At 33.0% G+C, this 13546-nt stretch overlaps 2 protein-coding genes across 2 annotated transcripts; one reads left to right on the top strand and one right to left on the bottom strand.

Moving 5' to 3' along the window:
* Positions 1 to 293: 293 nt before the first annotated feature.
* On the bottom strand, positions 294 to 12333 carry Mettl4 (Methyltransferase like 4). The gene is made up of 5 exons (XM_089705179.1): positions 12053 to 12333; positions 11585 to 11820; positions 11026 to 11154; positions 8044 to 8381; positions 294 to 451 (listed from the first exon to the last, which is right to left on the bottom strand). Exons 1-5 carry the CDS (start codon positions 12257 to 12259, stop codon positions 315 to 317), a joined length of 1047 nt encoding a protein of 348 aa, XP_089561305.1. The 5' UTR covers positions 12260 to 12333; the 3' UTR covers positions 294 to 314.
* Positions 1021 to 2974, top strand: LOC149481468 (uncharacterized). The gene has a single exon (XM_089705181.1). It carries the CDS (start codon positions 1378 to 1380, stop codon positions 2236 to 2238), a length of 861 nt encoding a protein of 286 aa, XP_089561307.1. The 5' UTR covers positions 1021 to 1377; the 3' UTR covers positions 2239 to 2974.
* Positions 12334 to 13546: the final 1213 nt, after the last annotated feature.

The raw sequence follows: 13546 nt of genomic DNA, 5'->3' as shown, positions 1-13546 counted from the left end.
AAGGTGGCTGAATAAATATTTAGATGGTTAAGACGACGATTTTTGATGATCATAAAGAATTTAAATTCGATCACGAGGCGGGATTAGAACGCGCATCCTTTCACGAATGCCATAAAACCAAAAATATCAAATTCTATCATAAATCATGACGATTTTTACAGATTTTATGCGTATAGTTAAATTATTATGAGAATTCACTTTTAAGTTTTAATCATTTTCGCACAATCTCTCAAGAAAAATTGTGAAGGAACATAATATATTTTAGGAGGTAATAAATAAAAAAACCATTTAAAAATAAAAATATTTATTTCACATCACGTTACATCATACAATGATAAATGTTGCCATTTCAGAGGTTCATATCCAACACTGGTAGTATTTGGTAGTAAATATCTTGCAAATAATTCCAAAACTTTTGGCTCTGTAGTTGGTATGTGTGGAGAAAGGAGATCTGTAAAATACAAAATATTAGTAAGAAAACAATATTTTTGGTTTTATGGCATTCAAATGCTTTATAAATATTATAAATATAAATTTATAAAGAATAGAAAAAATTCGATCACGAGGCGGGACTCGAACCCGCATCCTTCGCGCCATTCCGGGGCGGATGCCTGACCAACTCAGCCACTCGTGACCCGCCAGAGCAATCGAATTTATTCTATTCTTTCAGTTTTATGTGTCTGAAGGGACACACCGTGCGCCATCTATTGAGATGATTAACAACCATTTCAACCAATATGAAGCACTTTTCAGTGAATACAATATTGTAACGATGGAACACGACCTTTTTTGTTGAATTTATATTTTTGGTTTTATGGCATTCAAATGCTTTATAAATATTATAAATATAAAGGACATTGACAGTTTTTGTATGGGAGGTGGACCAAGTGCTGCCCAGAATGAAGACATGGTACATTTTGTTCCTCAGGCCAATACTAACATGTAAACCAAAGCGCATCAAAATCTATCCCAGGAGTCAAGAGAAAAAAAATGTTTTGTTTTTTTTCTCTTGACTCCTCTTCCCCTCGGACCGTCGTTAGATGTACACGTTTGCGCGGTTGTTTTAATTAATTAATTGTTGTTATAAAAGTGATATAATTCAAGTACGAAAATAGGAGTGCATAACTTTTGAAGAGGTTCGTTGTACGCCTTTGAAGAAAAAATAGCAATCTCCTCAGTAGGGCTGCTGCCCTGGTACTTTTGCAAAAAATTGGCCACTCAAGAGGTACCGTAAATCTCATTTGTCTAAACTTTATCAAATCAAATGAAAGTGCACCCAACAGTCTGCACTGAATAATTGCTATTGGAAGCATCAAAGTGGGCGTGTCGAGCTAAAAATAAAACCTCCTATAAAATTCTTAGCGCCTAGTAATTAATATGGATAAACAAGACAAATCTTTGTCGGAAACTAATATTCCCGATCAACTTGTGCGCACTCCACCGACTTATTTTATTACACAACGTAATAAACGGGGCAGAGAACTTGACTGCGAGCACGATTTTGACTCTTTTCGAAACGAAATAAAGGCTATGTTGGTGCAGCAACAAACGGAAATTAGTAAGATTCATAATACTCTCGTAGAAATTAAAACTACAAATTCTAACATAGAAAGTTCTATGTCGTTCCTAGCGTCTCAGAATGAAGAGTTAAAACAAAAAATTGAACAGTTAGAAGTGCAATCTAAAAAAGATAGAAATTATATTACCATTCTAGAGGACAAAATTGAGGATATGCAACGAGAAACACGTAAGACGAACATCGAAATTAAAAATGTACCTAAAAATATGAAAGAAACTAAGGAAGACTTATTGAACATGGTTTTATGCTTATCGAAGAACATAGGTTGTAATATCGATAGGAACGATATCAAGGATATATATAGAATTCAGAGTAAACGAGACATAAATAAAACCCCTGTTGTTGCTGAGCTTTCGTCTACCATTAAAAAAACTGAACTTTTAAGAATGGTGAAACAATTTAATATAAAAAATAAGGAAAAACTATGTGCAAAACACTTAGGATTTAGAACTGAAGAATACTCCCCGGTATACGTCAGTGAGCAATTGACAGCTAAAGCTGCCCGCTTGTACTTTCTCGCGCGGGATCTAAGTAAGTCAAAGGATTATAAGTTCTGTTGGACTGCATTTGGAAGAATATATGTAAGAAAAACTGATAATTCACCTATATTAATTATAAAAAATGAATCCAAAATTCAAACTCTCATGCAGGATAAATGACTATATAAGAAGCCAAAATACTATATTTTTTGTTTATTTAACTTCTATTTATATTGTATAAACTATTGTTATAAGTCAGTATTAACGTTAAACAATTTTTATTTTACTACTATTACATGTAAAGAGAACAGAACAATTTTCATTAGTACTCAACTTAATCTAATACAAAAACTCAACATATATATTGTCAACATACTATCTCACTATATATTTGTAATGGACTATATTACACTTTCAACTTCAATTTATACATACACTAAAAATGCACTCCTTACACTATTAAAATATACTAATAATTATATAAAACTTAAAAATGTAATGCATACTTTAAATGAATTCAAACATTTTATTATAGACTATGGATAGTTCACTTAATACTTTGCATGAATTAGATAATATAAATATTGCGGAATCTAAGGAATGTACTACCCACGATTTTATAACTTTGTACAAAATACAAAAAACCGATCTTACCATAGTATGTCAAAATATTCGTAGTATTTATAAAAATTTGGAAGACTTTAAATTGAATCTTGTACAACTACAAATCTTGCCTGACTTTATTATTCTTAGTGAGTGCTGGCTGGACAGCAACAAATCTTTACCCATATTAAATAACTATACCTCATATAATACGAGTCAACACATAAACCACTGTGATGGTGTAACAGCATATGTAAAAAATATCCATTCGGTAAATGTAAAAGAAATTAATATTTCACAGGCATCTTGTATACAAATCAGTTCATTTTGATCGGAATCTATCGGTCACCGTCTAATATTAATGCTGAAATTTTTATTAATTCATTGAGTCTTCACTTAGAATCCATAAAAAACTGCAAACAAATTATTTTGACTGGAGACATAAATATTAATTTAATTCACAAAGTTAATGAAAGTTTTCATGATAAAACAAATAGACTTAGATATTTAAATATGTTATCAACACATGGTTTACTTCCGGGACACATAATACCCACGAGAGATAAGAACTGTCTCGATCATTTTATGTTGAAAATTGATCCTAAAAATAAAGCTTCTATTGCGGTGATAAAAACAAGTACTTCGGATCATTATACAATTTTTCTAAAAATAAAAAAATTATCTAATAAAATAAAATGTAAAAACAAATACCTATAGAAGTTTTTTGGATTATGACAATGCATTAAAAAGCCTTCAAAACTCTAACATTAATGATTTATTTTTATGTGTTGATGCTAATATTTTGGCTCAAAAATTAATAAATTTATTACAAAAACATATAATTGACAATACTTTGGTAAAAATTATTCCGAATGTGCAACGTATTTTGAAACCGTGGATGACTCAAGGGGTATTACGATGTATTCGCAATAGAAATTATTTACAAATAAAGCTTCGATCTGACCCACAAAATCATGTATTGCAAATCACATACAGACGTTATAGGAATTATTGCACTAGTCTCATTAAAAAGCTAAAGCGTAGATATGAACAAGAACAAATAGCGAATGCTGCCGGAAACCCTAAGATGCTCTGGAGAACCATCAATAATATTACACAACGGAAGACATTGCATGATAAAAATATTGAGCTACTATCTATACAGTCAACCCCTCATAAAAGTGTTAACCTCGTCAATGATTTCTTTGCCAATGTTGGAAAATCACTTGCTGTAGAGATTCTATCCCGCCCAAGTTATAGTCCTAGCTCGGCCACATATTTAACTTCGAGTTCCCATGGTTCATCTTTTGTTTTGTTGGAGGCTGATGATGATGAGGTTAAATCTGTGTTGATGAGTCTTAAAACAGATAGCGCACCGGGATACGATAATATTACTACTAAATTTTTAAAGCAGGCCGGGGATATAATTATACCTATAATGACTCATCTTACAAACCTCTGCTTTACAACAGGAGTCTTTCCGGACGCTCTGAAATTGGCCTTAATAACGCCTGTGCACAAGGGTGGGAATAAAGACGATCCCAATAATTACAGACCCATCTCAGTCCTCCCAGTAATGGCGAAAATTCTAGAGAAATTATTAAATAACCGTTTAACTTCTTACCTACATAAATTTAATTTACTATCTTGCTCGCAATTTGGTTTCAGACATGGTTTAAGTACTGAAGACGCTGTTACAGCTCTGACGTCTTTAATCGTTAATCAAGTAGATGTAGGAAACAAATGTATAACTGTATTTCTAGACATAAAAAAAGCATTTGATAGTGTCTCTATCCCCATCCTTGTGCAGAAGCTAGAGCAAATCGGTATACGAGGTACTTCTTTAAACCTATTTCGGAGTTACCTCACAGATCGTAGACAAAGGGTCAAGATAACAGAGCATTGTAGTGATGATTCTAAGGTATTTTATGGTGTTCCGCAGGGGAGTGTATTGGGACCAACCCTCTTTTTGCTTTACGTTAATTCATTATGTGATATGTCTTTGACAAATGGATATGTGTTTTCATATGCAGACGATACAGCTGTTGTATTTTGTGGAAGAGATTGGGAAGAAGTACAAAATAGTGCTGAAATTGGTTTAGCTAAAATTGCACAATGGTTAGAAATGCATCTCTTGACTCTTAATATAGCCAAAACCAACTACATCTGCTTTGCTAATTACATTAGAAATCAACCTAATATTAATATAAAAATTCATTCTTGCCCTAACCGTGATAAATTAAACTGTTCATGTCAACAAATCACTAAAGTATCTAACACAAAATATCTCGGAGTAATCATAGACGAACGTTTGTCGTGGCATCTACATCTAGAACTCCTCATGACAAGGACTAGAAAGTTTGTATGGTTCTTCAAGACCCTAAGACATGTCGCAACTACAGATTTGCTGAAAATTGTATATGTGTCACTTGTTCAATCGGTGCTTACATATTGTATTACGGTATGGGGAGGGGCTACCAAAACAAAATTTCTAGATCTTGAGAGGGCACAAAGATCTTTACTTAAGGTTATCCATTTTAAACCTTATAGATTTCCGACTCAAGAATTATATTCAGTGTGTGATGTTCTTACAGTTCGAAAGCTTTACGTATTAAATATTGTTCTGAAACAACACAAAAGTTTAAAATATGATCCTAAAGTTGATAATAGAAGGAGGAAAACATGTGTGGTTCCCAATGTACTTGTTAAAACCGCATATGCTCGAAGACAACAGGCTAAACAATCTTCTTGCCTATACAACTTAATAAATAAAGCCTTAAATATATACCCTAAAACAGCGAAGGAGTGTAAATTGCAACTAATTAAATGGTTAAAAAATAAAAATTATGAGGAAATAGAAGACTTATTAAAATTAAATAAAATAAATTAAAAAAAAAAAGCAACATATTATATAATATACACACTACACACACACTCTCTCACAAACACACACGCACATTCACACATTCACTCACACACACACACACACACACACACACACACACACACACACACACACACACAAAATATACACTCGTTCTGTTCCCTATAATACATATATCTAAATAAATTTTACATATTTCTCTTTATATAAGAAAATGTTATTCGTGTAACACTTAAGCATAATGTACTGTCGGAAGAGCGAGATGTCCTAACACAAGCATTTATTGCTTAAAAGGATGTCTCAATGACTGTTAAATTGTAATACTATTTGTTACAGAATAAATATTTTTGATTTTGATTTTGATTTTGATTTTGAATTATTTATTTAAAAAAAAATGATTTTAAGAAAAACATGTAATAAATACACATTTTTTATGTGTAACAGAGGTACAGAATGTGGTACAGAATACGATACAAAATATAAAATACTGCATATTGGTACAGAATACAATAATTATACTAATCATCATCGTCGTCGTCATCGATAATAATTCTATCTAAGAATAAAGCAGGGCACCTTATCACGTCCTAGTGCCTAGCCCACCCTAAAAACCATACTAAGCACATGGTGTGCGCACAACAGCCGATAGTCCTCCGACCCGTAAAACATGTGCAACAATAGTTCCTTATGGCTGCCAGTCCGGTATTGCTGGAATCGACTAATATATAGGAATGGTAGACTTTAGACGATGTATGTCTACTTCTTAAGTTAAATCTGAAGAGGTGGACATTTTCAGACGGCATATTAAATGTTGATAGATCGCTTAAATCTCCGTTATATTGTTGGATAACAAATGTTTCTACATTTCGTATATGCTCGCTATAGTAACTCGGAGCGAGTTTTATTTGGTATGTACCAACTGCGAATAAAGTCAATTCCTCAGCGGTGAGAACTGGAAATACATTGTTCTGAACAACATTAATGTTATCAAAAGCGACTCTGTTTCGGTTTAGCCTTTTGGAATAGACGTAATCAGCCAAATCATTATTAGAGTCCATCCCCTCTCTAACTATATTGATGAAATCACGGCAATGAGGATTATCTAATAAATCCACATGAAATGCATTAGTGAGCTCAGCGGCGATTTTAAGATCGGAAAAAAAGTGAGGCAAGGATATGTTGCAGTATTCCTGGCGAAATAACTTGAAATCCCGTTTCAATCTGCCATTTACCACCTCCACGGGCCATCGACATATGGTACACATTCGTGATTTTTTTATATGTTTTCCAGGGGGGGATATTTTTTTTAATATTTTTTCTTTATGTATATAAATGCTAGGATCCCATTGCAATTACATTCATTCCTGGGCAGCACTTGGTCCGAACACTGGCAATGTCCTTTATAAAGAATAGAAAAAATTCGATCACGAGGCGGGACTCGAACCCGCATCCTTCGCGCCATTCCGGGGCGGATGCCTGACCAACTCAGCCACTCGTGACCTGCCAGAGCAATCGAATTTATTCTATTCTTTCAGTTTTATGTGTCTGAAGGGACACACCGTGCGCCATCTATTGAGATGATTAACAACCATTTCAACCAATATGAAGCACTTTTCAGTGAATACAATATTGTAACGATGGAACACGACCTTTTTTGTTGAATTTATATTTTTGGTTTTATGGCATTCAAATGCTTTATAAATATCTTATATATAAAAATGAATCGCAAAATGTGTTGGTAAGCGCATAACTCGAGAACGGCTGAACCGATTTCGATAATTCTTTTTTTATTATATTCCTTGAAGTACGAGGATGGTTCTTATGTAGAGAAAACGTAAACATGTACCACGGGCGAAGCCGGGGCGGACCGCTAGTTATAAATATAAATTTATAAAGAATAGAAAAAATTCGATCACGAGGCGGGACTCGAACCCGCATCCTTCGCGCCGGAATGGCGCTTTATAAATTTATATTTATAAGAAAACAATAATTTATTAAAGTGAAACTTTTATTACATCGTCTCAAACTGTTTGGTCTGTGTAGCGCATGTCGCGTGTATCGCGGCTGCCGAGTAGGTATACCTACTCGGCAGCCGACCGACACGCGACATGCGCTACACAAAGCAGTGTTCGGAACCGTTCGAACAGTTTCACTTTTACCGTGGTTTCATAAAACCACACAACATTTTTTATTTATTTTTTATTTTTTTTCTAAATTATATGTACCTATATCATAGAATACAAGATTAAAAAAAAAACAGACAAGGGTGCTTCACGCATCTCAATTTGATTTCGAGTATGCGTGTTTATATTTACATATCGATATAAAATATTAAACTTTTATACACATAAAAGTTATTGAGAATGTATGATTGTTATTAGGTAGGATAAAAGTTTCAAATGCATTTGATTATTTTTGTATACATATATTATTATAAAGAGTATGTACTACTTTAGTAATACTATAACTATAGTTTTCACACTGAAAAAGTTACTCACCCAACAAAGGAGGCTTATGAGAATGCAAAGCACTCGGAACGCTCGCTATCAACAAATCCTCAGGCACATTAACATTACCAACTTTGCCAATAATAATTCTCTCATATGGCTGTTTCTTAGATCCACTACCAAACGCACAAATCGGTTCTAAATCTATAGATACCTTCATCCAATACCATGTAGTTACATATTCAACTCCCCATTTGGGGAAAATAATGTCTTTTATAGCTATAATGTTGCTTGGTGCGTTTGTACACCACACGGCGATTATTGAAGTGTCTGATAAAAGTTGTGAGACTGGTATTGATGCTATGTCTTCATTGTACATCATGGAATAGCTGTAAAGTTTTGTCTTATTAATAAGAAGTTTGTGAAATAAATTGAAGTGAGAATAGGATAGGCAATCTATTTGAATGTAGGTGGTCTTTAGCTACAGAAATATTACAGTAATATTGATTCTCTTTCAAGACGTGTACTTTTTAATTATTAGAAAGACTTAAATTCATCTATATATTACAATAACAATTTATATAGAACAAAAAACATTTTGAATTCCATCAAATAGGTGATTTTCAAACTCACTATGATTATTAACTAGCTTTCCGCCTACGGCTTCGCCCGCGTTTTCAGAGAAAAACCCGCATAGTTCCCGTTCCCATGGGATTTCCTGGATAAAACCTAGCCTATGTTGCTCAGTGAAGATGCAGCTTTCTAATGGTGAAAGAATTTTTTGGAATCGGTCCAGTAGTTTATGCGTGAAAACAGAAAACCATACATAAAATATACTTTTAGTGTACTTATTTATGACTAGCGGCCCGTCCCGGCTTCGCACGGGCATTAAATGTCTGTCTGTCTGTCTGTCTGTCTGTATGTGAAGGCATCACGGGAAAACTGACGGTTCGATTTCGATGAAACTTGGTATAATTATACCTTATTATCCTGGGCGTAAAATAGGATACTTTTTATCCTGGAAAAATACGTAGAAAAAAAATTAATCTTAATTCTTCAGTTTTATCCATAGACGTTGTTCTGTAGAGTGTAGAACCGCGAACACACGTTCCGTATTATTATAGGCCTAGCCGTATTTGGGTCCAATAGATATTTATAAGATGTCATTGTCAGAGTTACTCAAAATGGAGAAATAAACCATCCACGCGAAGACCGACATCCGCGCGGACGGAGTCGCGGGCGGAAGCTAGTTTTATATAAATGGGTTTAGTTCTGAAAAGAATTTTTTAAATCGGTTTAGTTACTTACTAAACGAATTATTATCAAGCGTAAATTCCGCACACGTCCATCACGGGAGCCGACCGCGCGAGTAAGCCGCGCGGCAAGTTTATTTCGTGATCTTAACCCCCCTCCCGTACCCCTGCCCGAGTGACGCCTACAACGCATAGCTAGCCGAATACAGTTTATTTTTTAATTTTTTTTAACTCGTGATATCTTTTGAATGGATTGTCAGAATCGAATAATTCAAAAAGTAATATAAAGATATTGAAGCAGTCTTAAATAATACATCGTTTATTTTGATAAGGGTTAATACCAAGGTACAAATAAAGAGCTTTTTGTAGCGGTGGTATTTTAATTTCTTTTTTTCAATAAAAAAACGCTTATTGTGACATGACTGTAATAGTTAGAGATATGCTGCCGCTGATTTTTTGTAGATAATGGTGTGTTCTAAAAAAATGTAGTATATCATTTTGTTCTATCATCAATAGTTTTCGCAGCGCACGCGATGTAAGGTAGTTTTTTGATATTTTTTTCACACCTTGGATTACGTTATCGTAATTTTAGTAAGGATGCCTATTTTTTTTGAAAATGAAATATAGCCTATGTCACTCAGAAATGATGTAGCTTTCCAACAGTGAAAGAATTTTTCAAATCTGCCAAGTAGTTTCGGAGCCTATTCAATTCATACAAACAAACAAACAAACAAAAAATCAAACCTTTCCTCTTTATAATATTTGTATAGAAAACTGATATTATTCTTTGTTGTCGTTTTATTCATACAGTTCGAAAAATCACAGTAAGACGACCTAATTTATATATTTTTTATAAAAAATTAAATCAGATCCGCCTAGCTGGCACGATTTCAACCAAAGATGAAAGAATGCCTATACTTAATACTACCCACCTTCGGGCTTCGGCGAGAAGAATGACAACTTCATAAAAAAAAAAGAAACGAAGATGATTGATCCGCCATCTAGTTGGTACCCCCTTAAACTATTTACTGGCGGGCTTTTCAAACTTTAAATAGTCACATGAGTTGAAGATTGATAAAAATTTTATTCCATGATCCATCAGGTATGAAAAAATATGTACCTACACACACATTATATTATGTATTTAAAGTACATATTTTTTCAAAGCTGATGGAATATCAGGTTCAAGGAAAGGTTTTGCTAAAAAGAACTGCAGTGTTCTAGGAAAGGTTTAATAATTATTATAATTTGTTTAGAAATTAACATTATCATTAACTAGAATAAGTACCGTTTATATTCCAACTAGCTTACCGCCCGCGGCTTCAACCGCTTTGTTTAAAACCTAATAAATTATATACTAAAACCTTCCTCTTGAATCACTCTATCTATTAAAAAAAATTGGTTGTTTGTTAAGTAGGTTTACGATCGAGATGTTTACGTGATAACATATAATGCAGTGGCAGCGCTCGAGATGAGACGGGAGATCGGTCCGTCTCTCTCTCGTTATACTTGCGATCGCGCTCGTAAGGTTTTGGTGTGACACAAGTTTCTGAACATGTCACCCGACTAAAACGATTTTAAAAACGTTATCACGTTAAAAACCGCATCAAAATCCGTTGCGTAGTTTTAAAGATTTAAGGATACAAAGGGACATAGGGAAATAGGGACAGAGAAAGCGACTTTGTTTTATACTATGTAGTGATAGTGATAGTGATAACAAAAAATTTTTTTTAAATAATAAAACTATATTTATATGGGTGCAAACGTAGAAAACAATTACCCCATTTTATCATTTGCTGTCTTCAATCTCCTTATATACTTGTTCCACCAGGGTGGGTCTGCGATTACAATATCATATTTGTTACCACTCAACTTCTTACACTGTTCCTTTACACAGCCACAGAGAAATCTGAAAGTTGACACCAAATTAAATATTTATCTCAAATTGTTAGTCAAGAAAGATATTTAATTAGAAAAGTAAAGGAAAAAGACATGTCAAGTAAAGAAGGAAGACATGTCTACTATACAAGCTTAGGAGAAATTAATGTGTTAAGTGCTTAAAATTGTATCTTAATTATTAAGGATATATTTAAAGTGCCCTTCATCTATATATATAAAACTCAAAGGTGACTGATATAGTGATCTATCAATCCCAAACCACTGGATGTATTGGGCTGAAATTTGGCATGCACGTAGATGTTAGGACGAAGGCATCCGCTAAGAAAGGATTTCCCGAAATTCTTGCGGGAACGGGGAAAAACGAGGATGCACGTACAAAGTCGTGGGCGGAAGCTAGTTTTAAATAAATATAATATGAATTAATAATGAAAGCTTCATACCTACATTTCCCTGGTATAAGATAGTCATTATCTTTAATTTTACATATCAATGGTTTGTCTGAATTATTTCCACCCGACATCCCTTGATAATCAATAGCTGTTGATTGAAATAATTGCTGTGAAAGATCTCTTACAGCTGCAGTTTCTAATAGATCATATTTACTTTTTAACTTCATCTTCAAGTCTGTTGGTAGTATGTCAACAAGGTTGCTGTACATTGCTTTTATTTTTTTTGCCTAAAATTGTAAAAACTTGTAATTTATTAATGAAATGATATAAAAGTTGTGTTTGATCAGTTACATTACTCTTAAAACAATTATGAAAACACATGTATGTTCAGTTCTTCAATTTAATTTTAAAGACAAAGGGTTATAAAAGGGTTAATCAGAACTATTAAAAATATCTTTATTTTTAATAGTTTATTTTTATTTTTAATATTCTTATATTTAAATATATTTTCTTAATTACCTCTTCAATAAGAGCATCATTGTGTTTTCTTTTTCTTGAATCTGATTCTTTTTTGTCACATTTTATAGAAAATAATTTTGGAGATATACTAAATGAATTATCACTGCTATTATTTAAATTTGCACTATCCACATTTTTATATATGTTTGAAATGAAATCTCTATGATCAATAAACCGTAAGTTATCCTTATGAAATAAAATACTCATAATTATATATATATTGCATAATTTTTCTACTGATAATTAATTTATCGTAATTTAATAGAAAATAAATTATTTATATACTTTGTTATCCTTTGTTTATTGTTATGACATTTTAGTGACAACTGATAAACGCCATGTTTTATGAAGTTGACACTGACATTTAAATTGGACATGATGGGAGGAATTTTGAAAATTCTGGGATTTTAGTACTACCACAGAGTACTACGATACTGGTTCATTTCACACACCTTAGATCATTAAGTAATGGATGGAGCACGCTGGCAAATGTTCTAACTAAACTTTCTGCCGGTTTTGGTGCGGGGAGGGTAACTCACACTTTGAAACAATCACACATTCACAAAAATAATTTGTGTCTTTACAAACTCAAACTATTACAAAATGGACAGACTAGCATGTTTTTGCACACATACATCGATTACACAGAAAAATCTCTATACATATACGTAATAATACAATCGCTCTAAAGGGATGTAACCATATCGATATTACAAAAATAATAATTTTGTTGAAATTAGAAATAACATTAATATTATATTCATAAAAAATACTACACAGGTCATTTGTAACGTTTTCATCATTATTATATGCATATGAAAAACCCTAAAACGCCATTTTATTTGTATTTGAATATGTATTTATTCAACACATCACATATTATATTCAATAAAATAAATATCGGTCCAGAAATTTTTATTATTTCTGTACCGAGGTGTCCATTCTGATTTTCTCCCACAGCATTCAATCCACCTTAGCCTTAAAGCAGGATTTTTTGTAAATCTGAAATATACGCAATATTCGTACATACATATAAATAAAGTAGCTGCTCCGCGCGGTTTCACCCCCGTGGCTCCACTCCTGTTGGTCGTAGCGTGATGATATATACCTTCCTCGATAAATGGGCTATCTAACACCGAAAGAATTTTTCAAATCGGACCAGTAGTTCCCGAGAATAGCGCGTTCAAACAAACAAACAAACAAACAAACAAACTCTTCAGCTTTATAATATTAGTATAGATTACATAATAGAAAGGTTACAAGATTAACATTACAAAAAAAACGGCTAAATGCGAGTCGGACTCGCGCACGAAGGGTTCCGTACCATTAAAATGTTCTGCCAGTTAAAAGTAACCGAGCGTAAATTTTAATAAATATATACAAGACTTACAAAATAAACATTATACTCCTTTTGATGCAGTTGTGTAAAATTTTAATATAATAAAGATTAATTCTCATCTCATTTCAAATTATACTTAGAAAAATATTTTTTTA

Source organism: Colias philodice, chromosome 16, assembly GCF_061535455.1.
Source record: "Colias philodice isolate Cphi_HAF_F1 chromosome 16, ilColPhil1 Martin Lab GWU primary, whole genome shotgun sequence".
NCBI lineage: Eukaryota > Metazoa > Arthropoda > Insecta > Lepidoptera > Pieridae > Colias > Colias philodice.
The sequence above is the reverse complement of the archived record's forward strand: the minus strand, read 5'-3'. Positions and strand labels throughout refer to the sequence as shown.